We start from the raw sequence: 17,260 nt of genomic DNA on the forward strand, positions 1-17,260 counted from the left end.
TTGATTTTGTGTTCACAGCTTACCTGACGCTTTGATCAGAAAGCCAGCCGGCATCACATTGATCAAACCCATCTTCGTAAGCTGACTGAATCTGTTCTGGAGTCGCAATGGTGGCACTGTTGGCCTGACATGCTTTCTTGGCCATTTCAAAGTTCAGAGCATACCTGCTCAGGGCTGCCCGGTAGTGGAAGACAACACCTGTGGGTGAAAGGACATTAGTGAATAAACACACCAAAGGAAGGGCACACTTGTTTATTTTATTCTCTTTGGAAGGTGAAGATTCATGCTAGGCTATAAAACATAGACATAGAGCCAGAATTAGGCCACTGAACCCATCATGCCTGTTCTGCCACTCAGTCAGAGCTGATTTCAACCCAATATCAATTAGCCAATCCGATTCACTCAAGAAGCATTGGTTTCTTGGAAAATTCAGTGGAGACCCATTGTTCTGCATGTGGACAATCATTACATTTGAATACCTCTGGCAATGAGCAAAAGCTGCTCAAGAATATCAGAAAGCCATATTTGTATTTTAGAGGTCCAAATGGTCAATGCCAGAATGGAGGATGCTGCGCTCGTTTCCTGCAAATTAGAAGCAGCTTGCTTTCATCATTAGAAAAGCAAGCTGTCAGCACATTATGGAAATCATGGACTTTGTCTTTTTGCTGCCTCATTACAGCAGCCAGCATAATCAAAGAACACACCCATCCCAGACATTCTCTCTTCTTCCCCTTCCCATTGGGCACAAGATACCAAAGTCTGGACACATAAACCACCAGACAAAGGCAGCATTGAACTTGTTTATAAGACAATTGAACAGTCCCCTAGTGTGATAAGATAGACTCTTGACCTCACAATCTACCTTGTTATAAACTTACATCTTATTGTCTATTTGAACAGCACTTACTGTAACACTTCACTCTGCACTTTGGAAAAACAAGAAATTCTGCGGATACTCAAAATTTTGAGCAACGCACAAAATGTTGGTGGAGCTCAACAGGTCAGGCAGCATCTATGGTGGGAAATGAACAGTCAATTTTTCAGGCCAGAACAAATCCGATCTGATGAAAGGTCTTGATGCAAAACATCAATTGGTCATTTCCCTCCATAGATGCTGTTTGACCTGCTGAGTTCCTCCAGCATTTTATGTGTGTTTCTTATTCCATATTGTTACTTGTTTTTACCTTGTGCTACCTCAATGCATTGTTGTAATGAATGTGTCTATAGGAAATGTGTGCAAGCTTTTCGCTGTACCTCAGTCATCATCATCATCATGTGCCATGTCGTATGACGTGGACAATCACAGTGTTTGACCATGATTGTTTTTGGCAATTATTATTATTTTTTTTTTAAAACAGAAGTAGTTTGCCATTGCCTTCTTCTAGGCAGTGTCTTTACAAGACAGATAACCCCAGCAATTATCAATACACTTCAGGAACTCACTGCCCGGCGTCAGTGCACACATAACCAGGACTTGTGATATCTGCTCATACGACCATCCACCGCCCGCTCCCATGGCTTCGCATGACCCTGAATGGAGGGCTAAGCAGGTGCTTGACCTTGTCCAAGGGCCCTGCCACCCATGTACCTCAGTACATGTGACAATAATACCAACACAGCTGGCAGCTACATGTCTGACTTTCTGTCTTCTGCCCCCTTCCTTTCCGATCTTGAGAACGGTTCAGACTGAAGCATTGATTGTTTACTCCTCCCCCCCACCGTAGATGCAACCTGACTTGCAGAGTTCCTCCAGTATTTTGTTCATGTTATTCAAGATTTCCAGCATCTGTGGTATCTCCAGAGGGTTGCCATAGTGTGTTTGGACGAAGGATTACAATAAAGTGTAGCAGGTTACAAAGACAAAAACAATTTTCTGTTGCAGGACCAGAGTCAAGGAGACTGTGCCCATTGGGTGTGGTGAGATGGTTGATTTCAGAATTATAATTATGCTCAATACTGCTAGACCACAGAGAGTTGTGCACATAGCTTAGCACATCATGGAAGGCAGCCTTCTTTCCATGGACTCTGTCTAAACCGCTCACTGCCTCAGTAAAGCAGCCACTAAAATCCAAGTCCCCGCTCTGCAAGACATTCCCTCACCCATCAGGCAAAATATATAAAAGCTTGAAACCACATTCCACCAGACTCAGCAGGCTGAAGATACGTCTCTACCAAAGGAGGTGTGAGGCACTCCTTCCCTCCACTGCAGGTCACCTTCGGGCAAGGTGTAGCACCTGCTTAGACCCCCGATCAGGGTCACATGAAGCCATGGGAACAGGTGGTAGATAGTAATACGAGCAGCTGGAATATCACACGACCTCAAATGAATAGTCAATGTTTTGGGCCAAGATCCTTCATCAGGTCAGGTCTCAGCCTGAAACATGACTGTTTATTCCCCTCCATAGATGCTGCCTGACCTCTTGAGTTCCTCCAGCATTTTGTGTACATAGCTTATTCTGCTCGGTTATTGTTTTATCATTTACTATCTCAATAAACTGTGATTTCAAGGCATGTTTTGCTCTGCACTGCAGTCCATGTGACAACAGTAAACCAACTTAACAATTTATCTTGAGCCATCAAAAAGTACCAATAGAGCTGACAGCCAGTCCCAACGAAGGGCCTCGACCCAAAACATCAACTGTTTATTCCCTTCCACATCTACTGCCTGACCTGCTGAGTACCTATAGCATGTTGTGTGTGTAGCCATAAGCGGCCTGCTGAGGGATCGGGGCAGCTCCCTGTTGTGTATGGTAAGATGGTTGGTTTTAGCTTTGTTCTGGAGTTTGGGAATTATAATTAGACTCAAAACTGATGGACCCCAGAGTGGAAACTCCAGAGTGTCTATCCAAGTCTCCAGCTGGAAAAGCTGGCATGGGAACAAAAATGATTCTTACCACGTTGTTGATGTCTGTTCAAGGACCCTACTGGCCTTCACTGCCCCATGTTTTAAAAAAAAGGAGTTTGGATGGGCGGCTGTAATGGGTGGTAACACGGTGAAAGGGCAAGCACAGGGGTGGTAGAATTTGAGCACGAGATGCACAGATCATTTGACATTTACCATATGGAAACACGCTAATATGAATGAGTGGAAACACAGTAATAGCTGTGAAGTAATGTTGTGTTACCAGGCATTAAATCACACTCAAACAGTGGATTTCATAATGCACTGTGATTATTCAGGATAACTGTGTAAAGTAAGGGCTGCTACAAAGGTTTTCTTCAGAACCAAGGGTTGTTTTAAACATATTTGAACAGTCTTAAATATTGCATACCTCCTACTGTCACTATGTACATCTCAAAATCAACTGTTTGAATGTGATTTGATCCCTAGTAACACAACATTTCTTTTGAGAAAAAATGTTCTGTTGGCAGATCTTGGCAGCAATTGCTTCAAGTCGATGAAGACAGCTTATAATTCTTCTATCAGGTTCCTTTTTCTTCAGCACCCTATCTTTTCCAACTATCACATCCCTGTTTCTCTTTTTATTCACCCTCCAACCTCCCAGCTTCTCAAAGAGTGAGGCAGAAGGTGAGTCTGAAGGAAAATTAATCTGTGTGTGATAAGAATGGCTTCACCTACCCGTCACCTCCCTCTGGTTCCCACCCTTTTCTTCCATGGTCCACTATCTACTCCTATCAGATTCCTTCTCCATTCCTTTCACCTATCCGCTCTCAGCTTCTCACTTCATCCTCCCTCCCCAACAATTCATCTTCCCCCTCACTTGGTATCACCTATCACCTGCCAACCTGTACTCTTTCCACTCCCTCCACCTACTTATTCTGGCATCTCTCCTTTCCTTTCCAGTTCTGATGAAGGATCTCAGCCAGAAACTTCGACCATTTATTCCTCTCCATAGATGCTGTCTGACCTGCTGAGTTCCTCCAGCATTTTGTGTGTAGAAGAAGAAAGCCCTTAACTCCGAGTGGAGTCATCGGGACGCCGTCGTGACAGCTTTTTTTTTAGCAGGCTTTCTTGTTTTTACGAGGCCGAGTTGCTAGCTCGACGCTCAACCCAGCACGGATAGAAAGCGGGCTAGAGAGCCGGCTGGATTCGAACTCGAGAGCCTTCGCTCCGAAGCCCGGCACTGATGTCACTGTTGTGTGTGTTGCTCTGGAATTCCAGTATTTGCAGAATCCCTTGTGTAAACGTTTAACATTCTGTTTCTTTTCCAGCTCGGAATAGAGGTTCATTAGTTCCACTTACTAATTACTGAATACCAAGAAGGACTCTTTGCCACACGATTTACCTCGTTATGATTTTGCATTTTACCATTTATCTGCACTGCACTGTTTTGGTAGCATTTGTACTCACTCTGCATTGTTATAGTTTTACCTTATTCAAACTCAAAGCACTGTGTAATGACTTGGCCTGTATGAACAGAATGCAAGAAACTGTATCTTGCTACATGCGACAATAATGAATTAACTCCAATTATAAACCAATTCCAAAACTGAAGCTGATGACTGAAATATCCATAATCTGCACCAATATAGCTTTGCAGATTCAGCATGGATTTAAACATGTCGAGCACATCCGCACAATCTGCCACAAGCAGGACTTCCCAATGGCCAAACATGTTCATTCCAATTCCCATTCCCATTCGATGTGTTGGTGCCAAGATGACACCGCCCTCAGGGTGGAGGAGAAACGCTTTATATTCCGTTTGGGTTGCCTCCAACCTGATGGCATGAATCATCGATTTCTCCTTCCAGGAAACAAATTCCAACCACAACCCACCTCTTGCTCTATTCCCCCTCTCTAACCTTTTACCTCTTCTCAACCACCGTTCTTCTTCTACTTCTGAGTCCCCTCCTCCTTCCCTTTCTTGTACGTTCCTCTCCCCTCTCCTTCTCCAGTCCTTGACCTTTCCCACCTACCTCGCTTCACCTACCACCTTCCGGCTGGCCTCCTTTTCTCCCCCCACCTTTTTATTCTGCATCTTCCCCCTTCCTTCGCAGTTGTGAAGAAGGATCATGGCCCAAAATGTCAACTATCCATTGATGTTGTCTGACGTGCTGTGTGCCTCCAGCATTTTGTGTGTGTTGCTCTGGATTTCCAGCATCTGCAGACTTTTCATATTTATGGCTTTAAAGAGCTGGGTTTCATTCTAGATTTAAGACAATTCTCTGATGAATTGGGGTCTTGTGACAAAACATAGATTATAGAATAGTACAGCACAGTACAGGCCCTTCAGCCCACAATGTTGTCCCAACCCTTAAGCCCTGCCTCCCATATATCCCCCCACCTTAAATTCCTCCATATACCTGTCTAGTAGTCTCTTAAACTTCACTAGTTTATCTGCCTCCACCACTGACTCAGGCAGTGCATTCCACACACCAACCACTCTCTGAGTGAAAAACCTTCCTCTAATATCCCCCTTGAACTTCCCACCCCTTACCTTAAAGCCATGTCCTTTTGTACTGAGCAGTGGTGCCCTGAAGAAGAGGCACTGGCTGTCCACTCTGTCTATTCCTCTTAATATCTTGTACACCTCTATCATGTCTCCTCTCATCCTCCTTCTCTCCAAAGAGTAAAGCCCTAGCTCCCTTAATCTCTGATCATAATCCATACTCTCTAAACCAGGCAGCATCCTGGTAAATCTCCTCTGTACCCTTTCCAATGCTTCCACATCCTTCCTATAGTGAGGCAACTAGAACTGGACACAGTACTCCAAGTGTGGCCTGACTAGAGTTTTATAGAGCTGCGTCATTACCTCGCGACTCTTAAACTCTATCCCTTGACTTATGAAAGCTTTCCTAACTACCCTATCTACCAGTGAGGCAACTTTCAGGGATCTGTGGACATGTACCCGCAAATTCGTCAGCTCCTCCACATTACCAAGTATCCTGCCATTTACTTTGTACTCTGCCTTGGAGTTTGTCCTTCCAAAGTGTACCACCTCACACTTCTCCGGGTTGAACTTCATCTGCCACTTCTCAGTCCACTTCTGCATCCTACCAATGTCTCTCTGCAATCTTCGACAATCCTCTACACTATCCACAACACCACCAACCTTTGTGTCATCTGTAAACTTGCCAACCCACCCTTCTACCCAGTCATCCAGGTCGTTAATAAAAACCACAAAAAGTAGAGGTCCAAGAACAGATCCTTGTGGGATATCCGGTGGGGGGGGGGGGAGCTTTGGTTATGCTGGCTGCTTTACTGAAGCAATGAAAAGTGTAGATGGAGTCTGGTGAGGTGAAGCCAGTTTCTGTGACGTGCTTAGCTCTGTCCCCTCTCTCTGCAGTTTCTAACACCACAGTGCTGCACCAGAGTGTCACCTCCATTTACAGGCGGATGTGCAATAACACTGGGACAAATATTATTATCTTCTCCATCTAATTATGGCACAAAATTCTAAGTCTAAACTAGAGCAGCACTTAGATCCACGTTGTATATTATTAAATGTGTATCATAACAGAGATAACAGAAGAACTTCAGTAAGAGTGATGCTGTTGGGCCACTCACTGGCCTTTAGTCTTGAAACACTACAGCACAGAAGCCCTTCAGTTCATCTCATCTATGCTATACTATTATTCAGCCTAGTCCTATCGACCTGCAATAGGACAACAGCCTTTCAAACCCCTCCCATCCAAAATTTCTCTTAAATTTTGAAATCGAGCGCACATTAACCACTTCTGCTGGCAGCTTGTTCTAGAATCTCACCACCCTCAGAGTGAAGAAATTCCTCATGTTCCCCTTAAACATTTCACCTTTCACCCTTAACCCATGACCTCTTGTTCTAGTCTCACCCAGGTTCAGCAGAATAAGCCTGTAATATTTACCCTATGTATACCCTCATAATTTTGTACTCCTCTCTCAAAGCTCCACTCATTCTCCTATGCTGAGGAATAAAGTCCAAATCTATTCAACCTTTCCCTATAATTTAGGTCCTCAAGTCCTGGCAACATCCTTGTAAATTTTCTCCGCACTCCTTCAGTCTTATTGATATCTTTCCTGTAGGTTTCAATATTACTCAACCAGCAACTTACCGGTGACATCTAACGAGACAGTGTCCTGCTCATCCTCAATGCCGATCATCACCTCACAGCGGTAAAGCCCTCTGTCGCTAGCCCGTAGGCGACAGATGGTCAACGTGGCATCACTCAGAACCTCAGGGTACTTGGGCACGGCCACCCGTCCATCATAGTCAGCAGCAATTTTTATCACATCGTTATGCGCGACTAGAATTAAAGTTTCTTTCTTGATTTTACCATCTTTGCCCTCCTCTATTTTCGTCCACTTGATGCGTGGAGATTCCTGGAAGGAATGGTTAGAGGGCGAGAATGTGGCCAGCATTGAATAATGGCAAGGAAGGGACACGAAACTGGCCAGGTTGCCTTTCACGTGGGAACTCCTCTTAATCTTCATCTTCATCATCTTCTCGCTGTCATGTGCTGAGGACAAAGAAAGAGGCACGATCAAAACTTTTGTAACAAGCTGAATTTCTAAGACCATAAACACTAGGAGATTCTGCAGATGCTGGAAATCTGGAGCAAAGCACACAAAATGCTCAAGGAACTCAGCAAGAAAGGTAGTGTCTAGAGAGGGAAACAAACAGTTAACTCTACAGGCCAAGACCCTTCACCAAGGCTGGAAAGGACAAGGACATAAGCAAAAATAAGATGGTGGGAAAGGGAGGAAATAGTACAAACTGGCAGGTGACAGGTGAGGCCAGCTGCCCAACAAAGTAAGTGGGTGGGGGGGGGGGGGGGGGGTAAAGTCAGAAGCTGGGTGGAAAAGGTAAAGGGCTGAAGAAGAAGGAATCTGATAGAGAGGAGAATGAACCATGGGAGAAAGGGAAGGAGGAAGTGACGGCCAGGAGAGGAGAAAGGGTGAAAGGGGAACCAGAATGGTGAATTGAAAAAGAGAGAAGAGTAAATACTAGAAGTTCATGTCATCTTGCTGAAGGCTACCCAGCCAAGCCACCTGCCAGCACAGAAACTAGGCTCATGCAAACAGCAAACGAAAAAAACAACTGAGATGCAATTTTGCTCTAATGTGCCTTGTGATGTTAAAATCTGAGTAATGGTACAAGTTCCAAAGTTAACATTTCATTATTTATTTTCTAATTCTTCTAAAGCTTGCTCCTCCTTACTCCTGTTATCCCCTCCGGACCTACAACCTTTTGATCAAACAGCATTTCACCATCGTAGAAAGTGAATTACGCCATTCAGCCCATTGAGTCCATCACGGCTGACTTATCTCTCACAACCTCATGCCTTCTCCCTTTAACCTTTGTAAATATTACCAATGACTTGAATTCCATAGATTCACTACCCTCTGGCTAAAGAAACTCCCACCTCATCTCTGATCTGAATGAACGTTCTTCTATTTTGAGGCTGTACCTCCTGGTCCTATACTCCTCCACATCCCCCCCCCCCCACAAAATAGAGAACATCATCTCCATGTCCACTTTATCGAGGCCTTTCAATATTCAACAGGTTTCAATGAGATTCCCCCTCATTGTTCTAAACTGTAATGATTATAGGCCCAGAGTCATAAAACACTCCTCACACCTCCTTCCTCATCCTCTTCATTCCTCCTTTGGCACCTCATCAGTACCAAAGCCCATTTGTAGAAACATTCCCAATTATAATAATTTTTAGTCCTCTGCCAATGATGGGACTAATAACTGGAGAAACTGGAGAACTTGGCCAGTTCTTTTCAATTGTTTCTATGGCTGCACTCATCTCAGTCAACCTCCCCACCCCGAGACTCTTCTCCAATCCGAGAAATTTTCCCAGTACAAACAGGAAAAGTTTTACAATTTTACCCAGGATGTACGCAACTGGCAAATTAAGTTCACCTTGCCCTGGTTGTCTGAAAATACACAACAAATTCTACTACTAATCACAAATTAAATATCTCCACTCCAGCCCCAAGCCTTAAACTATTATAATTGCTATGTGTCTAATGTGACCAAATAACCTGCTGGTAGGTATTATGGAAACGTCATCATGATTTTATTTAAAGCCACCCAAGGAAGGTCTAATGAGGCCCGGATTTATAGACTTAATCAGCTCCATACTTTTCTCAACTTGCATGGGTTATAGGTCCACAGAGATTTGTTCATTTCTGTTTTAATACAGACTGCATTCTGTTATTCAATTGTTCTATGTATTATGGACACATTTCTGAAGGGTATTTTTGATTTCATTCACCGTATTTTCCATGAGTGATACTGATAAACATAGAACAGTACAGCACAGGAACAGGACCCTTGGGCCACAAACTAAATAAAAAAAAAACCCCAAAACTAATCCCTGCTACCTACACAATGTCCATATCCCTCTATCTTCCTCATATTCATGTGCCTATCTAAACGTCTCTTAAAAGTCTCTAATGTATTTGCTTCTATCACCACCCCAGACAGTGCAATACAGGCATCCACCACTCTTGAGTAAAAAAATCTTACTCCTCACATCACTTTGAAACCCTAAACATCAATGCATCCCCTCTGGTATCAGATATTTCTACCCTGGAAACAGATACTCCCTGCCTATGCTATGCCTCTCATAATCTTGTAACCCTCTCATTCCTTGTTTGTTTCTCACACTCTGCATGCCACCTTGGCTGAATAGAGGAGAACTTTCAGTAATAGACTAAGACAACTGTGCTCATCCAAAGAGCAATATATGAGGTCATTCTTACCCTCGGCCATTAGGCTCTATAATGAGTCAACCTATAGCTGGGGAAGTGATGACCCCCTCCTGTTGGACTGTTTGAGGTAACTTATTTTTTTATTCTTTCTTACTTCTCTTCTAACATTTGTATATCCGTGCACTTGTAATGCTAATGTGACACTGTAATTTCCTTTGGGAGCAATAAATTGTCTATCTATCTGAACTTCTATCTCCTCAGCCACTGCCGCTCCAGAGAAAACAATCCAGGTTTGTCCAACTTCTTATGACAGCACGTTCCCTTTAAACCAGGCAGCATCCTGGGAAACTCTTCAGCACCCTCTCCAGAGCCCCACCATCCTCCCTGAAGTGTGATAAGCAACATGATGGTTGTTTCAGATTCCAGCATCTGCCGTCTCTGTGTCACTGGGATCCTAACCACTGATGGTCTGGTGGCAAAGTTATCGTTAAAGGGGCAAATAATAAGCCTGTAGCGATAATGAGGTGAGAAACTGCTGCGACAAAAAGCACAGAAATTAAAGAATGCTGGAATATCACACATCTTATTCATCCATAAAGATGACAATGACCAGTTTGTGTCAGTGTGCAAATCTGCTCCATGTAGTCTTCAACATCAAAAATCAGCCTGAAGAAATTCAACGTCACATCTAAAAACTGGGAAGACACTGACACAAGTTTCAAAATTATTTAATGTCATTTTCAGTACACAAGTGTAAAGGAGAACAAAATAATTGTTCCTCCAGATCTGATCCTGCACGAAAAAAGATAGAGAACACCATAATAATAATAATAATAAAAAACAATGAATCTAAAAATATAAGATAGCTTATATAAATAGTTTTCAAGTTTTTTTTGAGTTAACATATATAGCAAATAACTTCAGCCAACAATCTTCAGATCTGAATATGGACTGTAGTTCTGAACAATGGTTTCCTAAGAACCGTGAACCACAGCTAATTGGGGGACCAGATAATGCTGATTTAAATTAATTATTTGGGTGTCTGTAGCGTGGGTGCGAAGAGAGAAGTTTGAAGTTTGTGTGTAGTTCAAAGGAAGCATTGGGATGCATTGTAAATATGGAACTGTCCTGAATTGCCCTTTGATCTTCCTCTGAAAGGGTCTCAATATGATGCGTACTGTGTCTCATTTTGTCAAATAAAGATACAGCTTCATATCTACCGGTACTTCTCTCTGCTGACTTCCTTAACGGGACAACGCATAGACTCCACCTACCATCCAAAAGTGACGCAAGGCACTGGGGCACTCAACAGATGCACCTGAGGACATCTGTTCAAGAGGGAGCCATGCTTCATGAGAGCAAGCACTACTGTGCCTCTGAAAACAAACGGCAGCTGTGAAAGGAGAGACTGAACAACCAAAAGACCCAGCCACTAGCCACAGCCACCACTCGCTCTTGCCCACACTGTGCCAGAATGCGTAGATCTCGGGTTGGCCTCTACTCACCAGAGGAACCAACAATTGACAACTCTTTAGGAAGGTACCGTAGTCAATTCAAATTGTCCCGAAGAATCTACAACCTAAAGTTCCAAATCACATGCCTTTATATTGAGGGGGTAAATTTAAAGAAGATGTGCAGGGAAAGATTTTTTTTTTGAAAAAGTGCAGAAAATGGTAGATGCCTGAAAGAGGCTGCCAGGGAGGAATCATGAAAGGAGATAATACTCGTTTGTTCTGTGCCATGTTGTATGGCATGGGGGGATCATGGACTTTCCATGACCATAATTGTTATTGGCAAAATTTTCTACAGAAGAGGTTTGCCATTGCCTTCTTCTGGACAGTGTCTTTACAAGACAAGTGACCTCAGCCTTTATCAATACTCTGCAGAGATTGTCTGCCTGGCGTCAGTGGTCACATAACCAGGACTTGAGATATACACCAGTTGCTCATACAACCATGGCTTCTTGTGACTTTGATTGGGGGGACTAAGCAGGTGCGGAGGGAAGGTGCACCTTACGGCCTCCTTTGGTAGAGATGCATCTCCACCCTGCCACCCAAAGGAGATAACACAATGGCACTTAGTCTAATAGAAAGACACTTGAATATGCAGGAAAGAGAAGGACACAGATCATGAACAGGCAGAATAGATGTAGTTTCATTTGGCATCATATTCAGTACAGAAATTGTGGGCTAAAGGGCTTTTACTATGCTTACTGCTCTATGCTCTAATGTAGACTTACCCGAGTGTACCAATGATGCGAGCATCAACATGGAACATATCCACGGGATATGTATTAAATGTAATATCATCTTGACCTAAAGAGAAAGAAAAAGAGATTGTCCATCAGAATACAACAGAATCTCCTGTAAAGCACAGCCAAAGCAACAGAAAAATGTTGGTAATTATATGATTTTAAAGATCATGCAAATGAATGTATTACTTGTTTACTGGAAAAAAAGAGCTGTGGGGAGTGAGAACTCGTTAACTATGGCAAGCTTGATACTAATTTATCACCGAAGGCATGCAGCTGAACTATAATATGGAAGATAAATTAGCATCTTATAGAAATAAGAAACAGCTGAATGCACTTAAATTGCATTTTACTAGAATTAACAATAATCAGTTCTTTCTCTTGTGTGGGCCAACGCAGGAGGTACAGTCCTGCTGCCCACTAACCTTGTCAATTGGCTTGTACACTTAAGTTAATTGGCTAAAGGCAGTTCATGCCTGTCAACGTAATGTCAGAATTGAGGCAAAAACATAAAGGGCATCAAAAGTAGATTATTTTAATTTGCAAATATTAAAATCAGTCACAAAGAATCTTGAAGAACAATTACTTTAAAATATGTTTCACTGTTCAGCCACACGTGCATATTCCAAACAAAATAAAAATTGGTTGGGTTGAGTTGTTCTCCAATCTTAGTGATTCACTTGCAAATGTTTTGTCATGATACGAGGAGCCATCATCAGTGAACTGTGGTGGGCTGTCCGAATGCTTGGCTTTTATATATTTATCATCAGCTGATTGGTCGTCATTACAAGATTTCCCTCCCTACATCATGATCAAGTTTCCGAAACAATGATACATATATAAAAGCCAAGCATTCAGAGGACACGGCACAATTAACAGCACACTGATGTCTCCTCGCATGATGACGAAACGTTTGCAAGTAAAATTGCCAAGATCAGAGAACAGCTCAATCCAACCATCAGCTTCCCAAGCTACACGTTTTCCAAATGTTTTTCTGAAATAAGAATTGTAAAGGTGACTGAACACTTCATTTTCAGGTTCACCAATCACAGTTCCCAACACATTTATCACATACAAAAACTCTAATATGAATATTCCTTGTATTCAATGCAAATACTTCCAGTTTTCATTTCCAGTCTCAAGCATGTAACTGGAGAATGCACCCAGAGTTTTATCAACAAAAATTCTCCTTATACTGAAAAGCATAGAAAACCTAAGAGTTCAAAGTCATAGAACACTACTAGCCTAATCGTGGGAAAATTTACAATGACCAATTATCCTACCACCCAATAGGGCTTTGGACCGTGGGAGGAAACCGAGCACCCAGAGGAAACCCATGCGGGCGCAGGGCAAATGTACAATCCTTACAGGCAGCGGTGGGAATTGATCCCAGGTCACTGGCACTGGAAAGCATTGTGCTAACTACTACACTACTGTGACACCTTTCCCTATTAACTAGTTAGAAAATGTTAACTGTGACTCTATAAATCACAGGACATCTAAAGGATTGAGTGGATTTTGGAAATAACTACAGCATACACTGTGATGTAACGTGAATGATATGAGTAATTTTTTAATAGAAATCAAAAATGCGTCCCAGCGAATATCCTGCTATCCTCTGCATCATATATCTACTGTACTGTGGAAAGCATTCTGTCTGGCTGCATCACCGTCTGGTATGGGGACGGGGAGGCTGCTGCACAAAATTGAAATAAGTTCAAGATTAAAATAAGTTGCAGAAACTTGTAAAATTAGTCAGCTCAGTTATGGGTACTAGCCTCCGTAGTATCCAAGATATCTCAGGAGCAGTGCCTTAGGAAGATGGTGTCCATCATTAAGGATCCCCACCACCCAGGTCATGCTCTCCTCACACTGTTACCATTGCAACGGATGTACAGAAGCCTGAAGGCACACACTCAGAGATTTGCCCTGTCATCAGATATCTAAGTGGACATTGAACTCGTGACCATTACCCTCTTTATTTTTTTATTTCTGTTTTTGCACTACTTACTGTACCTGATCTATTTACTAGACATACATATACTTAACGTAACTCAGTCTTTTTCTCTAAATTTAATTATCATGTATTTCATTGTACTATTGCAGAAAAGTTAACAAATGTCACGACATACGCAGGTGATACTAAACCTGACTCTGATCTAAGATATCAAAGGAGTCCACGTGTTGGAACATGAGATCTAACTTAGCAGGTCTTTTATTGAATAGTTGAACTGCATGGGAAGATTCAATTTCTGTTTCAGGTTTACATCTAGCTGAATTCACAAGAGCACTGTGCCCACAAATTAGGGAATTTGATTAGATGATGATAAAATCCCAGGAATTGTTTACACTCGCCAAACAATGGCTGGTAATGCCTCTTAATGCCAGCACAGTAGCGTGAAGGGTGACACAGTATTTTAACACTTTACAGTGCACAGATCGGGGGTTCAATTTCCGCCATTGCCTGTAAGGAGCTTCTACGTTCTCCCCGTGACTGCATGGGTTTCCTCTGGGTGTTCTGGTTTCGCCCCACAGTCAAAGACAGACAGAAAAGTATTAGTAAGCTGTGGGTTTGCTATGTTGGTGCTGGAAGCATGGCAATGCTTGCGGGCTGCCCTCAGCACATCCTGTGTTGGTTGTTGATGCAAATGATGCCTTTCACTGTAGGTTTGGATGACTCAAAAACGTACATCACGTGTGACAAATATATCTAATCTTGTCTGTTGAAGGCTCTCAATTAAAAACTGCTGATTCCTCTCCATTGATGCAGTCTGATCTGCAGAGTTCCTCCGGCATTCTGTGTCTGCTGCTCAACATTTCTAGCCTCTGCATAATCTCTTGCACTTGTAGTGTTACCTAATGTTAAAACTTACAAATGTGTCACCTGATCAGATATGATGATGAGGCATCCAGGGAGCTGGAAGGGTTGCTGACTGCTTCCTGTCCTAGAGGTGACATTCCAATTTCTTATTGTTTTGATTTTATCATCAATCAGAGCCATCTGCTACGTGGGTGCACTCTGTGTATCAGTGCACAAGGATAATGAGTTCCCCATTCCCCAGTCTATACAAAACTCAATTTAATCCAATACTCACCCTGCAAAAAATGCATTGGAATTCTCCATAAAGCAAGAAATAATGTTACTGATGACACTTGATGGTAGATTATACCTAGTTCTATAGTTTTCTATGGGTCTAGAGGCAGGGCCAGCAGATGTTCTTGAGCACGGGCCAAGATTACAGGTCACCTCACTACAGAAATGATGTGGATACTATAGAGTGTGCAGAGCAGATTTCCAAGGAAGTTGCCTGCATTGAAGAGCATGCTTTATGAGAATAAGTTGAGTGAACTTGCCCTTTTCTCCTTGGAGCGACAGAGGATGAGAGGTGACTTGATGGAGGTGTGTAAGATGAGAAGCATTGGATAGCCATTGACTTTTTCCCAGGGCTGAAATGGCTAACATGAAGGGGCATAGTTTTAAAGTGCCTGGAAGTAGGTACAAGGGGTTGTCAGAGGTAAGTTTTTCCACACAAGAGAGTGGTGGGTGCGTGGAATGCACTGCCTGTGAAGGTGCTAGAGATGGACGCAATAGGGATTTTAAGAGACTCTTAGATAGGTACATAGTGCTTAGAATAATAGAGAGCTATATGGTAGAGAAATTCGAGGCAGCTTCTAGAGTAGGTTGCCTTGTTTGCACAATATTTTGGGCCGAGGGGCCTGTAATGTGCTGTAGATTTCTCTGTTCTATGATTCGGTATTTCTAAGATGGCTGAAGCTCCTTAATCTACGGGAGCCATCAGGAAGCAGCTAGGGCAGCACAACAGCGTAGCAGTTAGCACAACATCAGTGACCAAAGTCATCAGACAGGGTTCACTTCCCACTGCTGTCTCTGAGGAGCTCATCCGCACTCCCCATGACTGCACGGGATTCCTCTGGATGCTCCGGCATCCTCTGAAATCCCAAAGACTTAGGGGTTAAAGTTGGTGAGTTGTGAGGATACTACATTGGTACCGAAAGCAGGGTGACACTTGCGGGATTGTGTTGGCTGTTGAAGCAAGGAAAGCATTTCACTGGACACTTTGATGTATGTGTGACAGATAAAACTAATCTAAACCAAGTCAAATCTAAAAACAAACTCAAGCGGCCTAGACAACCTCAAAGTCTATTCAACGTTTTGATTTCATTGTTTGTATTGTTGAACCATATACAGAGATGGAGGTTGGAGGCCCATTGTCTGTGAGTCTTAAAATCCACGACCAGGGACGGGAGATTGGAGGCCCAGTGGCCACCTGTCCTGGGTTGCAGGCCAGTCTCTGTATGTGTGTGGGTAGACTGAGCGGGAGGGAGGGTCTTAAATACATGGGTTATAACCAAAGGAAAAAAAATAAGGAGTTGCTTCGCACTTTAGCGCTAGTGTATTCATTAGGCGCGTCAAAAATCAAGCTTACAAAAATTAACAAAAATAGTGAGAAGAAACAGCTAATATTTACAAAAAGGTATCTACCAAAAAACACAGTAACAGCTCCAAACTTGTCCAGTGTGATCTCTTGGCTGCACCGATCTCTCTCGCTCCCCCTCAGTGAGGGCAAGTTCCTTTGATAGGCACCAGGACAGACCATCTTTAATTACGCATAAAGTTAACAAGACTACACATGAATTAGAATATGAGGCACCCCACAATATAGTTACAATCAAATTACAAAATAAACAGAAGTATCTACCTTAAACACTGTATACAAACAACATATACGCATTGACAATTCCCCTTTACTAAAGAACTGGAATATTCTGTTGTGTATGGCAGGAAAGACACCAAAAAATCTACCTGAGAGCATTAGCTCGGTTTAAGACCCATTCTAAGAATATACTGGGGAATTGTGCGCATTCAACACCACAATAGCAGAATGACAATTGAGCGAGTTGGTGAGTGTAGGTAGTGCATTTACTGAGTGCTCCCCATCACACAGGGAAAGGGACTTCCTTTTCTCTTGTTGTTGCTTATGTTATTCCGCTGAGCTTAACATTGTGGGTATGCTATGTTGGCATGGCAACACTTACAGGTCGTTCCCCCCACAAACTCTATGTTTCAACATGCACGAGCTTCATGAATCTGACTCTGATGCTGCAAGTCATAGGAGCACTTTCTTGATCCTCTTTCTCATCATGAAATATGGGTTCAACATCCTATCCTGACAACTTACGATCACCTTTATTTGATTCATTGATTGACAGAGATACAGCATGGCAAAGGCCTTTCCAGCCCTTCGAGCTACACCACCCAGCATTCCTCTGCTTTAATCCTTGCCTAATCACAAGACATCTTGCAATGACCAATTAAACAAACCACTGATAGGTTCTTGGACCGTGGGAGGAAACCGCAGCACGCGGAGTAACCCCACACATTC

General features: G+C 42.9%; 1 protein-coding gene across 1 annotated transcript in view; it reads right to left on the reverse strand.

The window, feature by feature from the left end:
• Positions 1–11,919, reverse strand: part of LOC132393867 (versican core protein-like) — a 184,071-nt gene extending 172,152 nt beyond the window's left edge. Inside the window, exons 1-3 of the mRNA XM_059969260.1 lie at positions 11,844–11,919; positions 6,994–7,398; positions 24–198 (exon numbers count right to left, since the gene is read on the reverse strand). Of these exons, the coding sequence (XP_059825243.1) occupies positions 24–198; positions 6,994–7,398; positions 11,844–11,913 (650 nt within the window). The 5' untranslated portion in view covers positions 11,914–11,919. The remainder of the gene's footprint in view (positions 1–23; positions 199–6,993; positions 7,399–11,843) is intronic.
• Between the last annotated feature and the right edge of the window lie 5,341 nt (positions 11,920–17,260).

The sequence above is a fragment of the Hypanus sabinus genome, chromosome 5 (genome assembly GCF_030144855.1).
Source record: "Hypanus sabinus isolate sHypSab1 chromosome 5, sHypSab1.hap1, whole genome shotgun sequence".
Lineage (NCBI taxonomy): Eukaryota > Metazoa > Chordata > Chondrichthyes > Myliobatiformes > Dasyatidae > Hypanus > Hypanus sabinus.